At 35.5% G+C, this 25,657-nt stretch overlaps 1 protein-coding gene across 8 annotated transcripts in view; it reads right to left on the bottom strand.

The window, feature by feature from the left end:
• Znf385b (zinc finger protein 385B) overlaps positions 1 to 25,657 on the bottom strand; it is a 284,441-nt gene that overhangs the window by 54,928 nt on the left and 203,856 nt on the right. For all 8 annotated transcript variants that reach the window (XM_003478507.5, XM_013142520.3, XM_023561095.2 and 5 more), the window contains one exon: positions 11,021 to 11,131. In XM_003478507.5, the coding sequence (XP_003478555.1) occupies positions 11,021 to 11,131 (111 nt within the window). The remainder of the gene's footprint in view (positions 1 to 11,020; positions 11,132 to 25,657) is intronic.

The following is a 25,657-nucleotide window of genomic DNA, read 5'->3' on the forward strand; positions in this document are numbered from 1 at the left end:
GCAGGTCGATGTAGGGCTCCCCGCCAGTTCTGCTCCCAATTTGGTTCACCGATTCCCGCTCTCAGAGGGTTCACGTCTCCAGTGAGTTGCAACTAGCAGGCTATTCCAGATGTGCCAATTCAGGCACAGCAGCCACAGGGTATTCAAGCTGCGAGTTTTTTAGGTGTTTCAATCTTAGCACCAGGACTGCATTTCCAATTGGTTTCTCTCAGCTTAGTTCATTCCTGGGTCGGCAGGGTATATCTCCCTCTGCTTAGGACTCCCCACACTGCCCCATTCCTGGAATCTAAGCTGGCTATCTGAGAGAGCCTCCATAGCTGCTGTTATCTATCTGCCATCTTTTTCTCAGTTGCTCTAAGTTCTAAATAACTGCTGTGGTTAGAGTTGAGTTTTCAATGAGCACGTTTTCATTACTTATGTTTTAATTAACTATGGAAGTTAAATAAGAGCTTGTACTTATATAATTGAAGCCCCACTCCTAGTGAATAAACTAGACTGTTTATTTGGAGAGTAATTGTTAGGAATTGCTCAAGGTCATTTGCAAGCTTTTGTCACTACTATTCTGGTGTTACAGTTATTAATCTGAAAGGCAAGCATGGTGTATGGTCGTTTTAAAGATTAAGAAAAAAATCCTGAGATACTTTTCGTATCCATTTGGAAATTGTGTGTTTGAAATCTAAGAAGGAAACAGCACTAACTTTAAGGTCTACTGTTTTTATTTGGCAAACACCAACTTTAGGACACACAAGAAACATTTTACTGATTTTGTCTGCAATGGACCACATCCTTAACAATCTCTGTCTGTTTTAGCACTAGAATTTTATAACTTTTAATTCTCTTTCCCTCAAATCCTGATCATCTCTCAAATCTTTCTTGGCTTCATCTTCTCCAGGAACTTATGTGTGAACACAGAGATGCTCCATGTGAGTTTACTGTGAGTCCTGGTAAAAAGAGGCAGCCAGCAAAGCTCACTTTCACTCCTGATTATCCTAGCCCACACGCTCTCTCCTTTCCTCAATTTATATGACTCTATGGTTTGCATTGCGCAGTTCAGCAGTTTCTAAGTACAGTAGTTTTGCCTTCCCTAGCTAGATCATCATGTTTATGAAGGCATTTCTATTTTGATGTTATTTCCTGCTAATGGCCGAAGGGTCTGCTTCTTCACTTTCCTTGAAGAACTCTTACTAACCAGTTATACTCCCTTGAAATTTTAGAAGCTGGTTAAAAGGGTCCTTTCTAATATTCTGTCCTGTTCCCACCTACCCATGTTCCAAGCCATGAATCACAGGGCTTTTTCCAGCCAGGCACTCTCTCCTGAAGAATTGCTCTTTATGCTCATCTACCATATTTCAAGTTCTCTGACCTCCAGGGCAAAATGTTGTCGCTTTATTCAAGGAGAAACTTGAGAGTTGAAAGTAACCAGAAGGAGCTTCTCTGCAGTGCTCTTCCCTGCATTAAATTAGTCACTTAAAGCAGTGGGGTAGACAAACTTAGTGTTTATTTCATATGCCTTCTTGTTTTTGTCTTACATAAATAATACTTTCTATTGTTGTAAAGGTTGTGAAAATTTTTAGTCAATTCTCTACTGAAATATACAGAAACTAAGTGCGTCCTAAATAAAGCATGAATATAAACTAGCTATGAACATCTTGGAAGCCTACAGATGTTAAACCTAAAAATTCTACCTGTTCTTAATTATATGTTGAATACATTTCCCAATTCACAAAAATCAAATGAGACATTATTTTACTGTTAAGGATTCTGCAACAAATCTGAACTAAAGAAATTCATACCAAATGAGGGAGACACATGAGCCCTCAAGAGACCTCCTGCTACTCCCGAGAGGTGAGGAAACTTTTAAATGAAAAATACTAACTACTCAGTGACATGAAGATCCTTTCAAATAATTTTAAATGTTTCACTAATAGAGTGACAAGAATGTTACACAGGAAAAGAAGAACATCCATAAGATTTTTGAAAGGTATTATTAATGTTTATTAGCAAACTGATGACTTAATAGAAATGTATCAAAGCTTGTATACGGATGATAAGCTATCAATGCTCACCAGTTTGCAGTTGTGAATATATTCTGATAGGTGGGAGTGGGTGTTGGTGCTTTCATTGAGAATTGATATTTGCATTTTTCATAGCATCATCTTACACAGATTATACAATTTTGAATATTACTGGATACCTATGAAGAGCTAAAGTAATATGTCACGTGAGGCATGCATGTGTTTTTAAAACACAGAATAATAAATTGTATGTGCTATATAATTTTCCTATTAGTTAAAATAGGAAATGGTTAAAAAAGTATTTGACGAGATTTTATAAGTCATAATCTTCACTTTTTAAAAACTTCACTTTTGGGTGGGGCTTGGTGGCACACATCTGTTATCTCAGCACTTGGGAGGCTGAGACCAGAGTTCAAGGCCAGCTGTGCTACCCAGTGAGTTCAAGGCCAGTCTGAAGTGTGTAGTGAGACCTTGCCTCAAAAAAGACCCCCCAAACCCCCCCCAAACAAAACAAACCCCAAGAAACAAAAAGCAAAAAACTTCACTTTTATCTTAGTTTTCTTTTTTTTCAGTGGTGAGTTTAAAACCAGCAGGTAGTGCTGAGAAGGCTACATTGGCTTTGGTAATATAGCGCTACTCTGGAGGCAAGTTTTTAAAAACCTTTAATAAGTAACTATCATACACTGACTAACTGTAAAGAGCTCTGTTAAAGAGCAGCTATTGAGCAAAGCTTTCAGCACGCATGTCCCTGCTCCACGTAATCGCGCTATATTTCTGTCATGTTGAAGCAAAAAATGTTCATCATTTTGTCAGCTCTGTCAGAAAAACAGAGAATTACCTTCTCCAGCTCTGGAGATTTATGCTTTTAATTACCTCCTATCTGCTCCACTACCTTCTAAACCTAAGAATCAATATACATAGTCTTATTTATGGGAAAAATGTAAAATGTTTGACAAAGTTGGCTATCATTTTCTAGATTTCTATTTGATGCTATTGATTTCTTCTATTTTCTGTACTGGACCTCTTTTCTTGACAGAATCAGTTGGTTTCTCAAACTTACAATATTATTAATTTATCTAGTAATTCATACTGTTTAAGAGCAGATATAAACTTTATAAACAGCTTCTTAGTTTCCAACTCAACAATGTGATTATCATTGGACCATCTCTTTATTTAATCATCTGCTGTGGAGGCCAATTTAAGTGTGAGCTTTTCCACATGCCCTGATTACAAACTTAATTTTCAGCAAAGAACATCTTTCACGGCTCATTTTATTTCTGAGTATCAGACCATATTACCATAGGTGAAACTTAACAGGCCAAAGATTAGTAGCCGTGAACATACACACAAGTATGCATGCACGCACACACACATGCACACACTTTGTGCATAATTTATGTACAGTCATCCCTTGACATCCACTAGGGATAGATCCACTTGGATACCAAATCCATAGATAATTAAATTCTTTACCTGTAATGATATAGTATTTGCATGTAAACTATATGTATTTTCCTGTACTTGAAAATATCTCTAGGGCATTTATAATGCCAAATACAATGTAAATGCTATGCAAATACGTGTTATTGGATACTGTATTGGCTAGGGGGTGATGACAAGAAAAAAGGCTATATTCAGTACAGACACAATTGTTTTCCCAGGTGTTTACAATCCATGGTGGTTGAATCAATGGATGTGAACCTGACACAGATGACAGTGGTATATATTTTATATGCAAGCACATAAATATAACTACAAAAGAGTTGCTATTCTGAAGGTTTTCAAGAGAAATAGAGGGTGGATGACTAACAGTGATTGCATACATATATCTGCAGAAGAGAACAGTTAATCTGTAACTTTTACAGGCACAGGTGTTTGTTGGATGGGTGAGAGTCTTCCCTGGGGAGAAAGTAAAATATTAAAAGATGAAGCATGCTTTTCCTGATGTATCAGTTAGGTTAAACTATCATCAAATGTGCCTGAAAATTCAGGAAGCACAAAATGAACATTTAGAAAAATACTCTGTTGGTTAGAATTCTGAATACCATGCTTAGCAGTATTTTTTAAAAAAACTTTTTAGGGGTCTTTTCAAGTGAAGTACATGTAGATAATAAAGCAATGAATCCAGTCATTAAGCTAAAGAAATGAAAATTTAATAAAGAGGTTACTCAAGAAAGAGAGGGGAAATGATGCATTTATTAAACTTTTGCACCACAGAAAGAGGAGGAGGAAGAAGAAAAAGGAATGAAGATGAGGGAAAAAGAAGATTGCCTCGAAAACAAAGATTTAGCTTAGAACAGGATAAACAAGAAAACAAAGGAATGGTTTAGAAGAGAACATAGGAAAGAAAAACGCTGATAACAGAATTTCTAGAGCTAACAGCAAGCAGAGCAAGTCAACAGTAAATGGTCGTACCCCACCTAGAAGAATGTTACACAACGACAAACAAAAGCTTGATTCTTAAGAAAACGCCAGCAGGTGCCTCTGCCACCCAGGGCTTCGTCTTCTGCTCTTGCTGCAAAGGACACCTTCAAAGGCCCCATCTAACAGGGTTCTGGTTTCCTGGCCATGCTGGCTTTTCAGAGAACTACAGCTGCTGCAGGGACCTGCTGCCTCATGGCAGCTGGTGGAGAGGTGGAGTTGGGCCTCGTGGCCAAGGGAGAGGGAGGATCAGCCAACAGCAGTGGAAAGGGACTTCATGTGGGACCCAGAGTTGTAGCTTTTCCCTGATCTCATGACTGCTCTCTCAGATGGAGAATGCCAGAGCCTCTAGCAGAGAGCACGATGGCCTCTTAGATGACAGATGGTGGGTGGGTGCAGTTTGTTTATGAAGACCGAGGTGAGTTTGCCTGGTATTATATTAACTGCAGAAGAAACGAGTAAGTGGACCCAAAACAAAAACTAGAGCTGTTTGCAGAAAAACTAGGAAAACATAGCATAAATGGTCTTATCCGCATGAAAGCTGGTAAGAAGCAAAGGTGAAAATGCAGAGGAGGTGGGGCTGCAGAAGCACCAATTATACACCAGCTCCAACTGATACGGCAGCTGCGAGGATGTGGCAATCATTGGGTAGTCACCCCAGGATCGGACTTTTTGTAGTTTCAGAAAGATGTACAGTGAAGAATAGAGAGAAACATCACCTACAGAAGTGCTCACATGGAGGATTGGTGACCACCACTTTTACCTTTTAAGTAAACTCTTAATTCTCTGTTCCTGTGTAACTTAGTCATTCCAATGTAAATCAATGAATTGGTCAAGGCCATCTCTTGTCTCCAGACATGGAAAGTAAAACACAGTAAGAAGAAGCCTTACTTCTTACTGGATAACCAAAACCCAAAAACCCAAAATAAAGATGACAGTATCAAAAGTACCACATGGTAAGATAAAAAAAAAAATATGAGCTATAATGTGATTCAAAGATTACTGATGCACCTCAAAAGGCAACACTGTAAATTTAAAATATCAGATGGGGTGGTTCCAAATGAGAAATGAAATCCTGTGTCATGAGCACTTAGGGACACTATCTCATGCCTAATCAAATTTCACAGTTTTAGGGGCAATTCTTTAATTAGAATATATAAAACTTGATTAAAAAGGTTAATTATGTTCTCATTCCAATTTTTCTACAAAGCATAGTCATATATTTGGGATATTTATAATGAACTGTGTGCTGAAATAAATAATAATAATAATGTCATCATTGTTTTAAACATTTGAGAAGACCAAGTTGCCCTATTCTTATGTATGAATTTGTTTAAATTTCTTTCATTCTTCTGCTACAGTTCTCCGGAGAATTAAAATTAATATGTAAATTAGAAATTGTTTGCTATCTGCCAACTTTCAATCTAGCCAAAAAGAGAGAAATGTTAGCCTCAAAAATTGTTTTGAAGCATGTGTTAGCTCATTTTCCTGGCAACGCTTACTCTGGAAATGGCATTTCCCAGCTAAAAGGTGAAGATTCGGACTTAGGTTTATAAATTTATGACCATACTATAATTGCAGTGCACTGATTCACTAAAGAATAAAAGGGATTTTGAAACTGAGGACAACTTCATTCCATCTACACTATGTTAGGCAAAAAAGAACGCAGTCAAGAAGAAAGCCACGCTGGGTGTGATGGCACACACGCCTATAATCCCAGCACTCAGGAGGCTGAGGATCATTGTGAGTTCCAGGACAACCTGAAATACATAGTGAAACCCTGTCTCAAAACACACCCCCTTCCCCTCAAAAGAAAGAAACAAAGAAAGAAAGAAACCAGGGATTGAAATATGCACACAATAGTGCCTGGGACTCAGTAGGAAAACATATTATTCCTGGACTGCAATGCCCGCCCCCTGGCAAAGTTAATGGTGTTAATTTGTAAAGGTTCATTTGGGAAATGTTTGTGATTAATGCTTGCTCATTTACATAACACTGTATTGTGTAAATAAAGCTGTAGCCTTTTCCTTTTCAACAGTGGAGTTCTATTGAGACAGCTGGACAAAGGGGGGCCAGGAACACTTAAACTAGGTCACAGTGAATTTTATGCACAAGGCCTGTCCTGGTGCATTTTATATGGAGAATGGAGAATTGCAGAATGTGGTCTGTTTACTGTGCAAATTTGCCTTCCAGATTTTTCAATAAACATATTTTCTACACTGAAGAGTGAAGCCAATTCAGTATCCGGCTGATTTAGAAACGTTATTAAAGAAAATAAGGATGAGCATCTTCTTAATTCTTACATTAAAATGTAAATAGGGTAATTATAAAATAATAAACTTTTCCCCAAATAAAAATTACTCGGTTTCAGAGCTCAGTTATGCAGATTATGGCACCATTACTAAACACCAAGAACATGTATAAGTCACATTTGTGAATCTGCCATCAAGACTTTAGGGCTTTACTGCCCAGAATTCAGGCATGACTTAGAAATTTAATTCTTTTCTTTATTATTAATAGACCTTTTGAGAAGTTATAAGGAAGCTGGTGGTCATCTGCTTATGAGCACACATTTGTCTGCATCTCTATGGGTGCACACAAAGAAAATGGCTCACTTTGAATGTAGCTCAAATCAAAAGCCCAGATAAATTTTGAGGCACAGAGCAAAAATTCTCACACTTCCCCTTACTCAGGCCATACCAAAAATTAATAAAGGAATTCACAGTCTGTGTTTCTTGGTCTTAGCTGTTCTATCTGCAAAATACAGGAGTTTAAATACTGTCCTGCTAATAGTGGAAATTATCCCATGGTACAAGGGGAAATATTTGTAATTATTGAGCTAGAATGGTCCTTTCAAAGAGCATGTCCATTTTAAGTCATGTTATGGATGTAGACACTGAGGTCAACAGTGGTGAAGTGATTCACCAAGCTCAGAATTAGAATTTGAGCGTTGGTGTATGCCTGTAATTCTAGCAAGAGGATTGCTACAAGTTCAAGGCCCGTCTGGGCTACATAATGTGCTCATGGCCACCCTGAATTACACGGTGAGCCTCGGCCTTAAAAAAAAAAATAGGACTTCACTCCATCTTTAAGAACTCTGTATTAGTTCAAGAACTGTTCTATATTGTGTTGCTTCTTTCTGGAATAATAAAAATACACAGTAAGAGACAATAAGAGAGTAAAAATATACAACAGTTCTGAGGGTTCAAACATAGATGTTCTCACTCATACTGTTTGCTAGAAAAGTTGATGCTGGAATCTGCAGCTTAACATAGCATTTGTCATACAGGAGGAACACAGTATGTGCCCAGAAAATGAATACAATGATATGAGACCAGGAGAAGAGCTGTGGAGTCAGAGAAAGACACCAAGATTTCTGTCCTAAGTGTCATTTCTTGATTATGAAAGTCTATAAAGTACCAGAAGATGCAGAAGAACTTAAATGTCCATCTTATATAAGGGACTAAGAAAATGAACTATAGAACCCTACACAAACTGCTATGTTTGCTTTCTATTGCTTTCCTAGCAAATTATTACAAACTTCAAACACAAATTTATTATCTCATAGTTCCAGAAGTCTGATGTGGGTCTCATGAAGCTAAAATCAAGGCGTCTGCAGGACTGACCTAGCTTCTGCACACTAGGGAAAAATCAATGTTCTTGCTTTTCTAGATTTTTAGATGTTGCCCTCATTCTTTGGCTCACAGGCCCTTCTTTTACCTTCAAAGCCAACAAAAGTCAGTTGGGGCCGTCTCATCTTGCATTACTGACTGCTGCCTGTTCTACCATGTTGAGCTTGAAGCAGCCTTGTGCTTACATTGGGCCCACAGGACAACCCAGGACAATCTATACTTGAAGGTTAGCTGATGGGAACGCTTAATTCCACCTGTTACTCTGCCTTTTGCTGTGTAAGGCAACATATTAACAGGCTCCACAGTTTAGGATAGGGACATCTTTACTTATCATATTGAAGATGAAAGAGAAAGAGAAAGGAAACGGGGAAGAAAGGAAAGAAGGAAGGAAGGAAGGAAGAAAGGAAGACAGGCGAGTGAACCAAAAGCTTTCTATCTTTATTTGGGGTAAATTCTTGAGCATATACTGTTGTATAAAAACGCAAAACAAAGAAAAGCATACATAAAATATGCTACGCCGTATGTGGAAAAGGAAAGAAAACATATTCATATTTAGATGTATTTGCAAAAACACTGGGAAGATGTGAAAATATGAAAGTGGTTACAAATATGGAACGATAAAGAGGGGCAGAAAACAAGGGAAGGGTTAGCGTTAGATTTTTTTCAATGCATTTTTTTGTTTGTCTGTTTTTGTATTGGGAATCAAACTTACAACCTCACTTGCCAGGCAGGCGCTGTGCCACTGAGCTGTATCCCTGGCTCCTCAATGCATCTTTTAAGTTTACTAAGATTTCTGAATCTTAGTAAAGGACTTTTTTTTTTTAAATTTGAAGAAATAAAAATTGCTCCAAGACTTCTACTATTGACTTGATAGACAAAACCTCTGTTTCGTAGAGCCAATAGGTCATTAGCCTTCTGAATTTTCTCTTCTTAAATTAACTTTTCTAACAGGCAAGTCCTTTTTTGTGAGTGTCTTTGTATCAAACAGTTCTCTAACTTTACATCCACAGGCGTCAGGAAGTTCGGCATTTTTTGCCAAATTTTAAAATTTCAATTCGAATCTGTTTCTATGATACTGTGAGATGCTCTCAACGTCTGGTATTGCTGCAGTGAGAAACGCAGCCCGTATTTAGGCGGGCATTCATTTCAAGGGGTCCACAAAGGAGCAAACATTTTCATTTAGGTAAAGAGACTTTAGTTTCTCTAGGTTACTATAGAAATTTGGATAAGTGGACAAAACTGTTAAATATACTTGTATCTATTTCAGTGTTCAACATCCTGTCTATTCTTGCAAAAGTCTTTTATAGTATCTTAAATTAATAGAAATACTATTGTTTATTGTATTTAATTGTCACATCGCTACAAAAATTTGTCTTCTGTTTGCAAAATATTTTGTGGCTCATATCACTGATGTCTCCTAATCGGGTTAATGAGGTATACTCTCTATATGGTAAACTATTTTTTTTTTAGGTGTTCAGTTCTGTGATTTAAAAACGACAGGCGATCAATGATAAAGACATAAAATATTTTTATCATTCAAAAGAGAACCTTTTGCTCCTTTGTGGATTTTAAAAATATTTTATTTTTATTTTTTTGTTGGTGCTGGGAATCCAACTCAGGACCTTGTGCATGCAATAAAAGAACTCTATCATTAAGCCACACCCCCAGCCCATTTATGGGTTTTCTTTACTTTGTATATGTTTAGGAACAGTACATACTTTTCTAAAAAGAAAACAAAGCCTTTGAGATTTAAAGCAGGATTCTTCTGGGTCTACAGCTTTGGAGAAGTGACACATCCTAATAATAATATTTCAGATGAAATCTTAAGAGAATATTTCTCTTAATTTATTTAGGTACATTCAAATTGCTGAGCATTGAATTTTATGGGTACTGCAAAAATTCATTGGCCTTTTGATTAAAAATTGAATTAAATATAATTTCATAAATCATGATGAACTTTCTCTTTTTTTCCCAATGACTAAAATTGTTATTGTGCTTACTCTGTATTTACCAAAATATCACTTCACAGTATACATGGACAAGGATAGTTATTATTTCAGCATTTTCAAATAATAATGAATAACTTTTAGGAAAACATATATAATACATATAATATATAATATAATCAGGAAAAACACATAATATAGAGCCCTCAAATTCTAATTTGCAGTGGTAATTGAGTTTACCTGATAATTCAAAATTACTAAATTTATTTTGTTTTCTTACTATTTTATTTATACACTTAAAAATTTGCTTTCATAAAAAAGACTGATATTTTACCCTTTTAATTGTTTTTGTTTTTTCTTAAGACAGTGTCTCACTATGTGGCACAGGCTGGCCTTGAACTTATTTATGTAGCTCAGGCTGGCCTCAAACTCATGGTGATCCTCCTGCCTGAGCCTCCCAAGTACTGGGATTATAGATATGCAAAACCACACCCGGCTTTTTTGTCTTTTCTAAACAGAATCTTTATGTTAACCAGGTAAAATAACTTAGGAAGTTTCTCTATATTTCCATGCTCAAAGAAGATATAAATCATACTGTAAACACTGTAAATTACTCTGATGTATTTAAGATTTGGCACACACACATTAAATGTGATACTTTATTTCAAAATCAATAATAATAGTTTCTTTAGTATTTGTAACAGTTTGATATTTTTCTTATTTTTACTTTTGAAGTATTTTTAACAAGTAAGTATGAAGAGGTTTAGCATTAAATAATATTGATGAGACTGATTACACAGATCAGTTCTTAATTTTAGACATTAATCACTTAACTGTTGGTCAGGTTTGAAGTACTGAACCCCAATTCCTTGGAAACCTGGCACCTTGATATGAGTGGGCCATGACTAGGAACAATGTCTGGCACATTTGCCAGTGTGAACAGGGGTACATCTCCAGACCCGTCAGACATCCAGCTAGACAACAGCAATGGAGAGGTGATACTCACGTCCGAATTAAAGCGAAGCTGGCAGACATTACAGGAAATCACTTGTTTCTTCTTTGGAGGGATGGATACTCCGAATGTGTGGTTAATGACTGCTTTTTGCACAGGATCCATCTGAAGAGCAAATGAGGAAATAGTCAATGTATAACTTCAAAGGATAGACCATAGAGCCAGCAAATTAAAATAGTTATATCATGCTTTAAGGTTTTTACTTTTAGTTCCTAAGTGAAGATAATAAGGAATCTCACTCAACAGTAATGTTCTTGTCTCTAGGAATTAACAAAAGCAAATGACAAAAACAAAACACTTGTTTAAAATCATAATAAAAAAACGCACACAGCACAATCGTCACATCCCAAGAAATCTTGTGCCTATAAAAGGAGGCTTGAGAAACTCCCAAAGAATCATACAGTGAGAATACGTCTTTGTCAAGTTAAAGCTGTTAATGGTTTCCCTGTAGAAGGTAATACTTAACGTGGCTTCAGATAACCTCAGTGACAGTTATTGCAGATATATTCAAGGTCTTAAGTTTTGATTTACAGTGTGATAAATGTCAGGCTCTTCTTATAGCACAGAAAATGTTGATATTTATTTTAAAATAATTTATTAACTTTCAGCTACTATAGATTGAAATTCATCCTACTGGAAATGCATGTCACAAGTGTACTCTCAGATGCCTATAGGAAATTGATTAATATGCAACCATTGTTTAAATATTGATCAAGTGAAGTTTTGACTTATAGCCTGCAATTTCCCTCTCTTTTGGCTTGCATATATAATATGTATTCAGAGAAATACAGAGTGATGAAAGCACTCAGCCGCAGAAAAAGTATGGCACAGAGCTCTTACGACACTCAGAAAAAGAAATATCTCTATCTACAGAGCTTATAAAAAGAGACCCAGCAGTGCTTCTCTTGTGTATTCTAGATAATAATCTCCAGCATTAATATCAGACAACTGGCAGTGGAAAAACAATGCAGGCAATGAACAAAGCATTACTCATAAACAGATGTAACACGAACAGGGACGGATCATCTGACACCATCATCTGGGAACTCTCCTAAGGTTACAGTTTAGCATTGGCTTAGTTGATGACATCTGATAGAGAGGAGAAACGAAGACTATCCTTAGTCATGATTATAAATCAGCAGGGGTAAAAATAGTACGTCAAAGAACTTACATACAGTAGAAAGAAGGGTGAGTTAAAGAGCTTTTGAGTAGTAAATTAGTCTATCTTTTGCTTTTATTAAATTAGTCTATCTTTTGATTTATTCATTTTTTTTTTCTTTTTGGCCATACTGGGGATGGAACCCAGGGCCTCACAATAGATTAGGTAGTCATTTTACTATCTTTTTAAATTAAATATTTTATTTTAAAAATTTACATAGTATACATTTGCAGTACATAGTATTTGCATTTTTTGTGTGGAGTTGGTATATGTGTGTCACATATATTATTTCCTTTTTTCATTCCCTTTCCTTCCCCTACATCTCTTGACTTCCTTCCCATTCGAGAAAGATATATGTCTCTATTTCTTATCATCTATGTTAAGTGAAATAAATCAGACAGACAGGATTAAATATTGCATGGTTGCTCTTATATGAGAAACCCAAATAATAAATAAAGAGCGCTCTACTATTGAACTACAGCCCTAGCCCTTAAATTTTATTTAATGAGAAAAAATAAAATAAAATCCTCTGTGGGGTAAGGAAAATGTCAAAATGTCAGAAAATAAAATCTTAGTTTATTTTCTCATTTTATTCACAGGTGCATAAACTTAAGTCCGCCCACTTGTAAAATATGAGACTACATTTTCTGTTGGCTACTAGATAATAGCAAATCTGTTTGGAGAGGCTTAAAAATAAAATAGCCTAAGGTACTGGCAGGATAAAACATCCACAATTAAAAAATAGAGCATTTTATTGAGATATTTTCTGTTCTCAGACTTTAAAAAATATTTTTACCTCGTGATGTGTTAAGTAAGAGATAAAATTGTATAAGTAATTCCCAGTTTTCCACATATTATTGTTTTTGCTATATCCACAACTTAATATTTTATCTTTAAAGCAAATTCAAATACTTTTAAAAACATAAACGATATTCATAAAATCCATTTTAATGTATATTCTTCCCTATTACTTATTTCAAAAATACATGAAGAATTAACATTAAACATAAAAACTTCCATTATTTAAAATAAACACTTGTATCTCAGTTGCTTCCACATCACAATACAAAAGCAGAGACAAAATATTGATTTACAAAAATAAAGTCTCAAATTTTTAGTAAACCAAAAAAACTACTGATGTCCCCAGCACAATCTTTAAGTGTAAATGTTCCTTTTAAGTTCCTGAGACCATTGGCTGCCCATATAATTTTTCAAATAACTCCTGATACAATTTTATTCTGCTCGTATCTCACATTTGCATCATATCAACCCCAAAAATACCCCTCAATTCTAAGGCTAAGAGCTCTCCAATCTGAAGTACAGGGTAAATTCTGAACTACACATGTCCCATAATCTGACTAAGAAGTCTCCTTCTAAAAGTTCATCAAAATTGGCTTTTTAAACGAATATACATAATCCTAATTTTCTTCCCCAAATCAACTAAATAAACACAGCCCATTTACCTTTTCTTTGTCACCTGTCATTAACTCCTGCTGTCTTTCCATTCTTTGAATGTTTATCACTAATCTTATCAAAACTGTTTCCCTATATTTCTCATTTGGAAAGATATTCTCTAGTTGTCACTTGATTCTCTATTTCCTCACAGGAATTTTAGGAAGATTCACTTTTTCCTCCTGTCTAAATCTCCTTTTTCTTCCTCATAGCATTCTATAATTATAGCTTTTATTCAAATATTTGGGGGACATGATTTAATTAAAAGAAAACTGTAAGTAGTATAAAAAATAATTCTTCACCTGTCAGTTTGTCTGATAACCCTGAAGCAGATATTGTCGAGGTGATGCTTTGATCATTTGGTATCTCATGCAATAACCACAAATAACCTGAACCATTTCAGTGAGATCTTAACTTGGCAGGAACATACAAAACTTTTCAGATTTTTAAAAAGGAGAAAGTGGTACAAGTCTGAATGTTTGTTTTTAGAATTTCTATCAGGCTCTAAAAGTTAGATGAAAATAACTATGGTACTAAGTTCTATTCAATTTTTTACATTAGTGTGATATCTGTTCTCTATCATAATGAGATATATACAACTAAATCAATTCCTTTATTCAATCTCCAATTTTCCAAATGAATAAAGCATTTAGTATGTATAACAACATTGTCATAAATCCTAAAATGTTATAAGCACAAGTGATTCAATTTAGGAGAATCAAAACTATGTATCTTTATAATAATGGCTTTGTATGGAGAACACTCATGTAAATTATTGGAGGAAATGAAATTACACAGTAAACATATCTTTAAAGATTCAACTGAGATTTCATAGATATTTAATTGTTAAAGATGAGTGCTTTTAATAATCTTTATTAAAATGTATATACATTTTAAATGAAAAATGTCAGTCATATTAAATTTGCTCATGTTAGTTTGAATTGCACAAAAAAGTTATCTTTAGCCTGGGAAAATTATGATTCATTGGTAAATTATTCTAAAGATATTTAATGAGGGGGGAAAAGCCCTACCACATAGCTGTAGTTACTAACATTCCTTACCTGGCAGAATTTATTGATCCCCAGTTTTTTTGGGGGAGGGGAGGGTAAAACAATAAAAGTTAAGAATTTTGATACTAACAAATACATTTTGGAATTTTGATACTAGCAAATACATTTACATGTTTTAAAGTTTAAAAAACCCATTTTCCTTGCTCATCTCTGAGTAAAGACATTGAAATGCTTATTCAAAGAGTAGCAAGAGTTAACACTGGCCAGTTTGTCTAATGAAAATCACGTAGAAATGAAAAGCGAAACCTATTAGTACAATGAACTGGTAGGTAACAGATGAGCTCGTGGCTGTTACCAGGAGTTGAAGAGCTAATTGGAGGCTATGTATGGGCAAATTAACATTATATTATGGTGATTATAAAATGAATTAATGAAGCTGGGCTTTATCACATCATCTGTTATATTTTCAACACCAAAGTAAGAATAAACATCTATGATATATTTGCCAAGATTATTGAGACTACAAATCTGTGTGAATTTTTTAGAAGTTCATTGCTTTCACTGAGTATGCAAAAAAGCAATTTACATCTTCACAGTGCAAACAGTCATTTAAAAATACACAGCTGCAAATAAAGTTTAGACATACCAGAAAGAAATGCTGCAGTACTAGGCTAAAGGTAGAATGAATTCAAGGGAGGGCCTACGTGATCAAAAGACTTGACATAACACATAATACTAGGTGATATTTAGACTCTGCATGATCTTCTAGATGAAACCTTAGTAGACTTACGAACTTGCTCAGCCATCCTATTACTTTTCCAAAGGCTGGGAAAAGAAGTCTGTGTTAAGCAAAATAATGAGGCAAAAAGAGGCACACGCAGGTCTGGTTCATTTGCCTTGCTCCTGTTGGGATCCTCTCCCTTTTTGATTGGATCACACTTTAGGCATCCAAGATCTTCCCTTAAACAGTGACCACAATGTGTCATCTGCCCAGAGGTATTTACTTTTTAATTCCTCTTTCTAGCAGTGTAAAAACCACAATAAACAACATCATAAGAACTTTTTAGCTTCACAGAGTTCTCACTATATGCTGGAATAGTACCAAGGGATCATCTCCTAGAGTCTCTACCATCGCATGACACAAATGGGATTATTATCCTCTTCTGACAAATACAAAATCCCAGGCTTTGAGGGATTCTATTACTTATTACTCTGAAATTCAGAGGTGCTGGAGTCAGGCTACAAAGGCAATCAGAAGTCCGTCTCATCACTGTTCCCTGCTGCTAAAGGAAGCCTGCAAGGATAACGGTATCATGTGTGGCACTGGGTTTGGGGATGGAGGCTGAGTATTCCGGAGCTGCTGCAGCCTGCAGTTGCTTATGTAAATATACACCAGTTACGTGATGCCTCAGTAAAAGTCTCTGGAGAAGTGAGTCTGGGTTTTCTCTTTCTGACCCATTGCTACTGTTTTTACAATAAGTCTATTTCTTCTCATGCAACTTCAGGAAAGCAATCCATAAAATTTTGTTCTATCCTCTTTCCCCATTATTACTGTTCAGGGTGCACACAAGACAAAAAATTCTAGAAATACTTGGAGATTACATGTGAGCAGGTGGCAGTCATCATTTGCACCTGTCTTGGATGAACTGCAAAGACCTCAGCTATTAAACCTCAGCTACTAAAAGGGTTTAAGGGAAGTTTGGCTAAGCACCAAATTTTCAAATGTCATATTATCCAATTACAGTAGTGCAAAAACAGTAACTATTTTCATCCCTTCTTTTGTCAAGACAATAGGGTTTCATTAAAACTAGATATTCATGAAGCAACACATTTAAAAGTGATAGTCACTGTTACCAAACAGCAATACTTCTCTAAAGTTACTTCAAAAAAAGTTTTACTTTTCATATTTAAATATCATGCCCACAAACTTTTTGTTAATGTTTTATTTTCTTCCAATCCTTGAAAACTTAAATAGAAAAAAAAGGTGTGGCTGTAACAAAGGCAAATTTCTTCTCTCAAAGCTCCCGAAATACGGATGATTGAATATTGTTGACACCATTAGTTCAACCACTCAACTCTGTGCTATTTTAGATTTTGAAATCAGAAGACTCAATAAAACCATATGGAATATGAGAGTGGGATTGCATTTTACTGTGAGATTTGCATTTCTGCATGTGGAATGTGTAAAGGCTGACTCTTGCCATCCTGACCACACCTCTCCTACCAGAGCACTAGACAGGGTCTGCCTGAATGCCATCACAGGTGCTGAAAGGAAGATGGATCACGCATCACTCACTGCTGATTTAAGCAAGAGTCAATATTTTGAAAGGTGCTTCCCCCTTGAATCCCCAGCTCTTTGTTGAAACCACACGTTGGCCATGCCTTGTAAACAACATCAACAATGGCTCTGCCTTCGAGGATACCATTAGCTCTGTGGAACATCAACCAGGCATTCAGAACTAGAAAGAGAGGGTAAGATAACACAATGTGCACTGTGGGATAGAAAATACCAGTTATATCTAAGTACCAGACCCAATAATATTTTTATTATTATTACTACTATAGCTAATTTGTCAACATGTTGTGGGCTTTCCAATGTTCTGAGGCTTGTTGACAACTAGTAGCCTCTGATTGCTGTAGAAATTAACTATGGCCCAGTGGCAAGCCTTCCTAAAAGAAGTCAACATATTCCCATTAGGACAGAAGTAGGTCTGTGAGGTGCCCTCCTGGAGTAAATACAGATATTTTATTTTGATTTTCTATTATACTAATAAATTTAGAAAGTTTGATCTCTTTCAAATTCCATATTGTCAGGCCCTCTTTGGAGAACTCAGAGTCGTCAAGCAGGAGGTGTGTATTTCAGAGACAAGCAATGATTAGCATAAGGGGGAAAATCCTTGATCTGTCCAACTGAAGATCTGTTTTGCAAAAAAAAAAAAAAAAAAAAAAAAAAATAGAGAAGGACTAAAGTCTACATTTTCTAGTAGCTTTTCTGGAGAAATTCCATCTTGGTTCTGTTTTTTGGAAAAATCAAAGGATACATACACAATGTTAAGGGATGTCTGTCTCTGCCACCTTCTTTGTAAATCATTCTGATAGTAAAGGACTTAGCATATTTTTGGGCTTTATGATCTCTAGAGGTTAAGCATTTTATATGAACATTTATTTAAAGCTTGCTCCTTGTCTTTCAGAGTAGTCTGTAAGGTATTTGCTGAGGATTTTCTTCAACTACCAAGTACCAAGACAACAAATAATCTGAGAACCACCACCATCAAGTTCCCGAGAAGAAAGAGGCAGAAATCTGCACTGAAGTTCTCTCAGAATCAGTGCTAAGTACCGGCTGTGTCTTGCCTGGGGCCTTCCTACTGGGTTTCTGTACAGCTCGGCTGGCCAGTACTTGGTTCTGTATTTAGTGAATAGCAAAATAACCCTTAATTTCATTTTTAAAATAAATAGTATTTTGTCTAGAATTTAAAGCCACTGTTGAAGATGTCACAGCAAAATCTTATTTTTCAACTTTAATGCTTTTAGAACTTTAGAGTCACCAAATGGTAAAAGCAAAAAACTAAAAGCAAATAGACTGTCGATTTTTTACCTCCTCCCTTTCTTTAGGGGAAACCCAGTAATTCTTCTGACAGATAATTAAATTCTTAAACTGTCCTGAGTGGAAGGAATAATTTTTCAGATTATTTTCAGACAGTTTTGTTGTGACTTTGTTAGTGGGTGAGGATTTCAGGTTAGATTCCTATTTCTTACTGAGGTTGAATGTCTAGTCCTGACAGTGGATCCTAGCATGTAACGAATGTGGTCAGTATGAACTTAAAATGCTCCATTTTCCTGGCTGCTCAACATGCCTGGTGATTTTCCGCGCTGCCAGGGATCAAGCGAGATGCAGCAAAGCTGTAGTTATGCTACTGGGTAATTTTAAGAAGCCACATCAAAGAGCTTTTCAAAAAGTTTGGTTTGACAAATGAGACTTTTAACTCACTTTGGTATGTGCATGAGACCTAATTATGTGTTCACTCATCCCTAGTTGTCACTAACACGTATTTACCCAGCAATCTTTGGGGTGATGGTCCTATTTGAGGTTTAGATGAGTAAAATAAAGAACTGAAATTCTGTTGCATATGATTCCATATTCAGGTTAAAAATGTACCTACAAAGGCTAATTGGTTAATTTGATGTATTGGGAAATCCAGGCCCACTTTACCCCAGTTGCAAACGGCTGCTCTCAATGTAAGGAAAAAGCATTAAGGTAATGAGCTGAATTATGTCTTTAAAGGAAACTTGTGCTTTTCCTTGTTTGTTTCCATTCCTGGATAAGCAAATGTTTACATGTGACTGGAAACCATTAGGAATGAGAGGTGTTTTTCCATCAGGTTACAAAGAAAGTTGTTAAAAGCTTTTAATTTTCTGGTCACATACAGAGTTGGGGGATCTATAGCCTCTTTCAAAGATAATGAGACAAAGCGTTCATAAAATATCACTTGATATTTTTTGGAATGAATGTGAAAAAGTTACACATTTTTTAAAGGAAGATTAAAAAAAATACCTGGAATCTTTTAGGGAATATTAAGAATTTATCTATACAAGAAATTTTAATAGCCCAGGAAAAGAAATAAAATGATAGTAAATACTATTAATATTTTTTGTCTGTGGAAAAGTTACTAGCCTGTAAGTTCTTACAATTCACATTTCTTAACAACATATACTAAAATTTTAAAGCTTAACACATACAAGAAGGGATCAGAAAATATAGTGAATGTTTGAATTTAAATATAATTTATTACAAAAAATCAAAATATTTCCCCTTGTTTCTAACACGCTTATCCCAATGTTCTGGTTAATTTCTGAAGCAGCTCTGGAAGCATTTTTTCATGAGTGTCTTCATGGAGTTACGCTAAAAAGTATAGTGAATATTGCTGCCCCAAATCACCTACATTACAGGGTGTCCTCATCCGCCCTGTTCTCTGCATATGACACCGTGCAACTTTCAGTTTTCTCTGAGTTGAAATGAAAGGTAAATGTTTTGAATAGATTTAGGACACCTAGGCAGCCACTATACTGCAAATAAAGCCATGAAAAAGGACTTCTAGAATTGTTTTCAAAAGTGGACAGAGCAGTTAAAAGAACACATTTGAAGTAAGAAAGAGTTTTTGAGACGTAGTAAGGGCAATATGTCTTTTACTGTGACAATTTTTTAATTTAAATATACACCAAATTTTTCTATCATAAATAGATAGCTACAATGAACTATATGATCCAAATACAAATACAAACAAAGCTGGTTAAAAATTTACTGTTCAGTATGATGGGAAAAGGAATCAAATTCGCCAATAGAATAAAAAATAAATGGGTCGGATGCTTCCTATGCTATTTAGTATGTATCTTGTCTCCTCAGGGTAAAATAAATAAGTAAATCATTTCAGGAAGACAAACTAAAGAATAGTTTTTAGATAAATATACAAAATATTAAATGACATCAAGATTCATCTGAGGGTATATCATAACTATTTTATGACATTATTTGAAGAGACTCATCCTAACGTTTGGAAGGCCAGGACAAATATCTAAGAAAAAGATGGCCCTCGGTTCTTGTTTTTTTTCTTTTGTTCTTTTTAAAATAATGATTTGAAAATGACTCTAAAATATTCTAACAGTTAAACTGCCATGACACAAATTTAGTCCCAAAAATAATTTTGAGAAGTATCTTTTTTAAACATAGAATTCTTTAGGAGGAAAAAAAAGTGTACAACTAACCAAAGGCTACAGGCTGCCACTTACAGATGTAGTTCAAAAACAACTGGTACTAAGTCTCCAAATCCAAGTAAATAAGTAAGAATGTGTTTGCTTGTTTGCTGGCAACTGGCTAAAAAAAAATGATACAAGGTCTTTCAGAGAGACTAGGGAAGTGGTGAGCTTTCTTGATTTAATAATCAATACACATCCCGAACACCAAAATTCATTAAATGACATCTTTTCAAAATCATCTGCTAATGCCTAATGCTAATGTTCAAAATACTGTTCTGTAGCCAATCAGATATATCCTGATGTTGAGACAAAAACAGGTCTATGGGGCACAAATTAAAAAGGTATGAAGCGGAAAGGAAAACCTTGCGAGGGGAAGGAAATGCAAAAACAGAAATCTGAGCCTGTTTGGATATATTCTTAACTTTTCAAAGCAAAGTGGAAATGAAATATTTTTCCCCCAGATAGACAACACATTTCTTACTCTTATTCTAACAAGATGATAATGAAGAATGGATAAGGGTTTTGTAAATGGGAAGGGAATCTAGGTAGAGAGAGGAAGGAGGAGCGAGGATGTAAAGATTATGATCCAATATGGCTAGGACTCAACCTCCACCTCCATGATGTATTCATTATGTATTATAAACACATACTAATAAAGTTGTGTGTGTGTTAAAGAGAACTAGAGAGACTCTATGCAAATCAAGAAACCTGCAACAGGCAGCACCTTGGGCTCAGTCCTCATGCCGCTCGTCCACTACACAGTGGCCAAACATTGAGGATCATCTACAATTTCAGACTGGTTTCTTTATTTGTTTCAGTTCAAAAGTCTAAGAATGCCTTCCCTAAACAAAATTCTAACTGCAAATTCAGTACAATAAGACACTGAAAATTGAGTTCTGGTTAAAGCCAGTAGCCCAGACTTTAGACCCATCAGTGTGATATTAGCACAACTTTTTCACTTGACGGATGAGACACTGAGGATTTTGGTGACTTTCTTGAAATCCTCAAGCAAGAACCTGGATTTTCTATTACAGTCACCAGAGTTAGTAAGTAGAAGTATGGGGTGACAGTGAAATTCAAGTAATTTATTGATGGTTGCACAGGTCTAAGCATACACTCTATCACTGAGCTAGACTCCCAGGGCTAAATCTGAATTTGAGATAAATACCAAATAAGTTTTTACCATAAGGATGCGCAAACATTCCATGGGATACACTAAAAAGTATTGTTTTTTTTTTTAAATCTGGAATTCAACTTTAACTGAGCCTCCTGTTTGTTATCTGTTACCCTTCCTTGACTCCCATCCAAGGGCGTCACACTAAATCTGTGTTGATGCTGTTGGTCTCTTCTTACACGTTTAACCTTGTCACACTTAATATTTTAGGGATTTAATTGACAAAGTGGTCCCTAAGTGGTTTTGTGGAAGTTGGATATCAAAACCATTTTATGTCCTGATTCATTTTACTATTTTTGTACAGATGTATTCATGTGTACAGATTAGAGAAGACGTTTTTGGTTCAAGTTTGCTTGAATTTCTGTATTATATTATGTATTTGTATTATCAAAATATGATAACTGTAAAGTAAAATAAAAAGCTATAATAAAATGCTTTACTTTCTACAGTGATAATTGCTTTCTTGAATACGGCTTTGTTAATGGTACAGCTTGACATTTAACATTTGTCCATTTGATTTATAGTAATTTTTATGTGACTGCAAAGAGACTATATTTTAAATCAAAAGTAATTTTAAAATGAACTGTCTTCATTTGCTTTTGAATTTGTAAGAAAATATAATCACTTCCAGGCAAAATTATTTTGTTCATCAAATTTATCTCAGATAGAAAACCCTCTTTGCTGCTTCATGTTTTAAATAAAGCCACACACACACACACACACACACAGAGAGAGAGAGAGAGAGAGAGAGACAGAGAGAGAGAGAGAGACAGAGAGAGAGAGATTAGCAAGAAGTGAATACAGTAAGGTCATCAAGTTGAAAATGCATTCATTTTGCTTATATTTTGGTCATGGGAATAGTACCAAGATTTCCTAACCAAGGAAGGGAAAGAAACCTACATGAACCATATAATAAGTTGTCATTAAACATGCTAAATCTTTCAGTAACATTCACAAAACAATTGCATGTTATGAGACAAAAAGGCATTTGTATTAATAATCCTATTATTCCTGTTGAGATTTTCAGAAATATTCCTGAATTATTCCATCTTTCCTAAAATTTAATCTATTGGAATTCATGGCCCTTCAAATTCACAACACTGATTTGAAATTTATTATTCAATCTATTCATCCTTCTGTCTCCATACAACTTCTAGTATTTTTACTAAAATGGACAAATACCTATAGCTTGTAACATGAGATGCTGATATGCCACTGTATTTAAAAGACTTTGATAATTAGGCAGGAATCATCATATGTCTGCTGAACAACTGAACAGTCTCACGGTATCAATCATTGATAGATATCAAAACATGACAGCTTGACTAGCCTTCCCAAAGCTGGGGTTAAAAGCTGTCCTGTGAAATCAATCTCACTCTCTACAGAGAAGAATATTTCAGTGATGTGAAAGCTGAAATGGAGACTATAATCTTTTGTGATTACCCTCGAGGCCAAAGTGAACGCAAAAAGGAAAGTCTATGAATTGCTGATAATTTCCTATGATGACCGACTCCCAGGAAATTCTGATATTACCCTTGCACTGTAACAAAAGGACTATTCCCCAGATACGTAGCTTCAAAGAACTCCACATCCAGGGGTCACAATGCTTCTTCACAAACTACTCATCTATTATTGGGCCGAGCCTGTGAGGCAGCCACTCCCTCTGAAGACAATGAAGGGTCGGATTGTACACGGACTGGTGGGCTATCTAGTACAGGCTGTCTTTCTAGAAAGTTCTGAAGGAAGTGACATAAAAGGTATCCGTTTTGACCCCTCTCCCAGATTCTAAAGACTAATACATTTCTCTGCTTTTCCTAATAGCTATGGAGCTATAATTACTAGCATAATTTAAATTTTTTAATTTAGACTGATATTTTTATAAGAAATAATAGTTTTCACTCATTTGTATATACTCCAAAAGTCTATATAATACTTTAAAATATCGTTCACCTTTCAAAAGAAGCAAACTTAGATGCCCCTGCTAAGAGTGCAGGTTAAATGGGTCCTTCTCACACAAATGGCAATTTAAATTCAGTAGAAAGGTGTGTAGAGGCATGAGGAGTAATGGAAAATGTGTAAATCAGAATGCCAAGGAGTCTTTTTTTTTTCCTTTTTGGTAGAGGGGATCAAACTCAAGAGTTCGTTGTTTACCAGACTAAGGAATTTGGGGAACAAGTTTCCATTGTAAATACCTGAAGGATAATTTGATGTGCTGATTATTATGACTGAGATTAAAATATTTTCTTAATAGCTAGTTTAACGTAGTTGCAGCTTGATTAATGAATAACATGTGAATATAAAGGTCTATGTTTGGAAATCAACACTATTTAAAAAATAAAATAATCATTATATCTGAGGACTCAGGGACAATGTGTCATAGGTTCGCAGTTCTGAGGTTAAAATACCTTTGCATGTAGCCCTTAAAGCCAAATATCACTGAAAGTAGACGAGAAAATAGAATCCAATCTAACTGGTGTGGTTACTTCCAAGCACCTCACAACAGTTCCTTTCTTCAGCCTGCTTTCAATTCATTTGCAGCCTGTCCTTACTGCTTCAGGCAGTAAGTATGTCCTAATACTATCCCATTTAGTTAGTATAAATGGAGCAACTGCTAAGTACCGATCATAGTAAGTATGTTTAAATAGAGTGTCAATGTATTGTTATTGTTATATTTTGGTTTATTTATTTATTTTGAGACAAGGTCCCCCTGTGTAATTCAGGCTGACCTTGAACTCACTGAGTAGCCTGAGCTGAACTCACTGTAATCCTCCTGCCTCGTCTCCTGAGTGCTTGAATTACAGGCATGTCCCACCATGCCCCACTTGGAGCAGTAATTATTAAACTCAAGGTCTTTGACATGGGTATATCCTTGGCACCAGACAGAGTGATAAACATTATTTGGCTTATTTAAGGGAGTTAGGAAAGAAGAGATAGATATATTAGTGGAAAATTTAATATTACTTATATCAGTAGATATTGAAATTTTGATTCTTTTCACAAATGTGATGTTTCTGACTATTTTAAATTGTTAATATAGTATGGGAATATGGTATTCAATGCTGATTTTTAGTATTATATACTGCTGAAGCAAGAATAACATTGCTGATTTTTTTATAGATTCATTAAATTCCAGACATTTTCTAAATTCTAAATTCCAATTTTCTAATTTCTAAATTCTTATACCTTCAATTTCCCATAAGTGTAATACATTTGAATTTTCGAGATATTAAGAGAAATTAAGGAGATACTGTCAACCTTAATTTTAAAAATGGGGTTAAGTGGCACTAAGTAGCTTTCTCAAGATCACAAAAGAAGGAAACCAAAACTAGGTTTTCTGCCTCCTGGTCCAGTGCTGTCCTTCTACACGGAAGTGGATCCTGCTTTCCTTGGTGCCGTGGGACACAGCCCGGGCCAGGCTGAGATGCTGACTCTGAAACAGCCAAGTGGAGTCACTGCTCAGAGGTCACAGAGGGCTATCGGGACAGCTTTTGGGAGGAAATGAGCTATAACTGACATATGAGTGGCTGACTAATAAATAAATCAATGCCTCTGCCTCCTTCAGGAGATGAGAACTTCAAAGCAAGCCACTTGAGAGAGCGGCTATTAGTCATCACTGTAGATTTGATAGCTTTAGTGCATGTGTGGGAGAAAATGTTCTGGGTTCACTTCTGTCAATTATGACAATGAACCATTTTACATAGGCTGGAAGAAATCAGGCCCAGATGTACATTTTTTAATTGTTGGAAAAATTTTTAAGAACTTCTATTATATGTAATTGACAAGTCTGTAAGAGAGACAAGATATATTTTCTGCTGTACTACTCTAGAAAAATATATTTGCAGTAAGAGAAAACAAGTATAAGACTGACGAATCTATCTTCTAAGAAGAATAGACTGAAAAGAGGATTTTCCACCTAACTTCAGGAGCCACAAGGATTTATTGGGTAGTTAAAATATATGTCCCACATGAATAACCTGTGAGAAAAGTGCACATTTAAATTCAAGATAGGTTACAGTGGAAACCAGCTCTTGCCTGTCTGATGTTTAAATTTTTTGTTTTTCAGTGGCAGGGCTCTGAATTGGAAG

This window comes from Cavia porcellus, unplaced genomic scaffold, assembly GCF_034190915.1.
Source record: "Cavia porcellus strain 051 isolate PalLab524CR breed Dunkin Hartley unplaced genomic scaffold, mCavPor4.1 scaffold_12, whole genome shotgun sequence".
Lineage (NCBI taxonomy): Eukaryota > Metazoa > Chordata > Mammalia > Rodentia > Caviidae > Cavia > Cavia porcellus.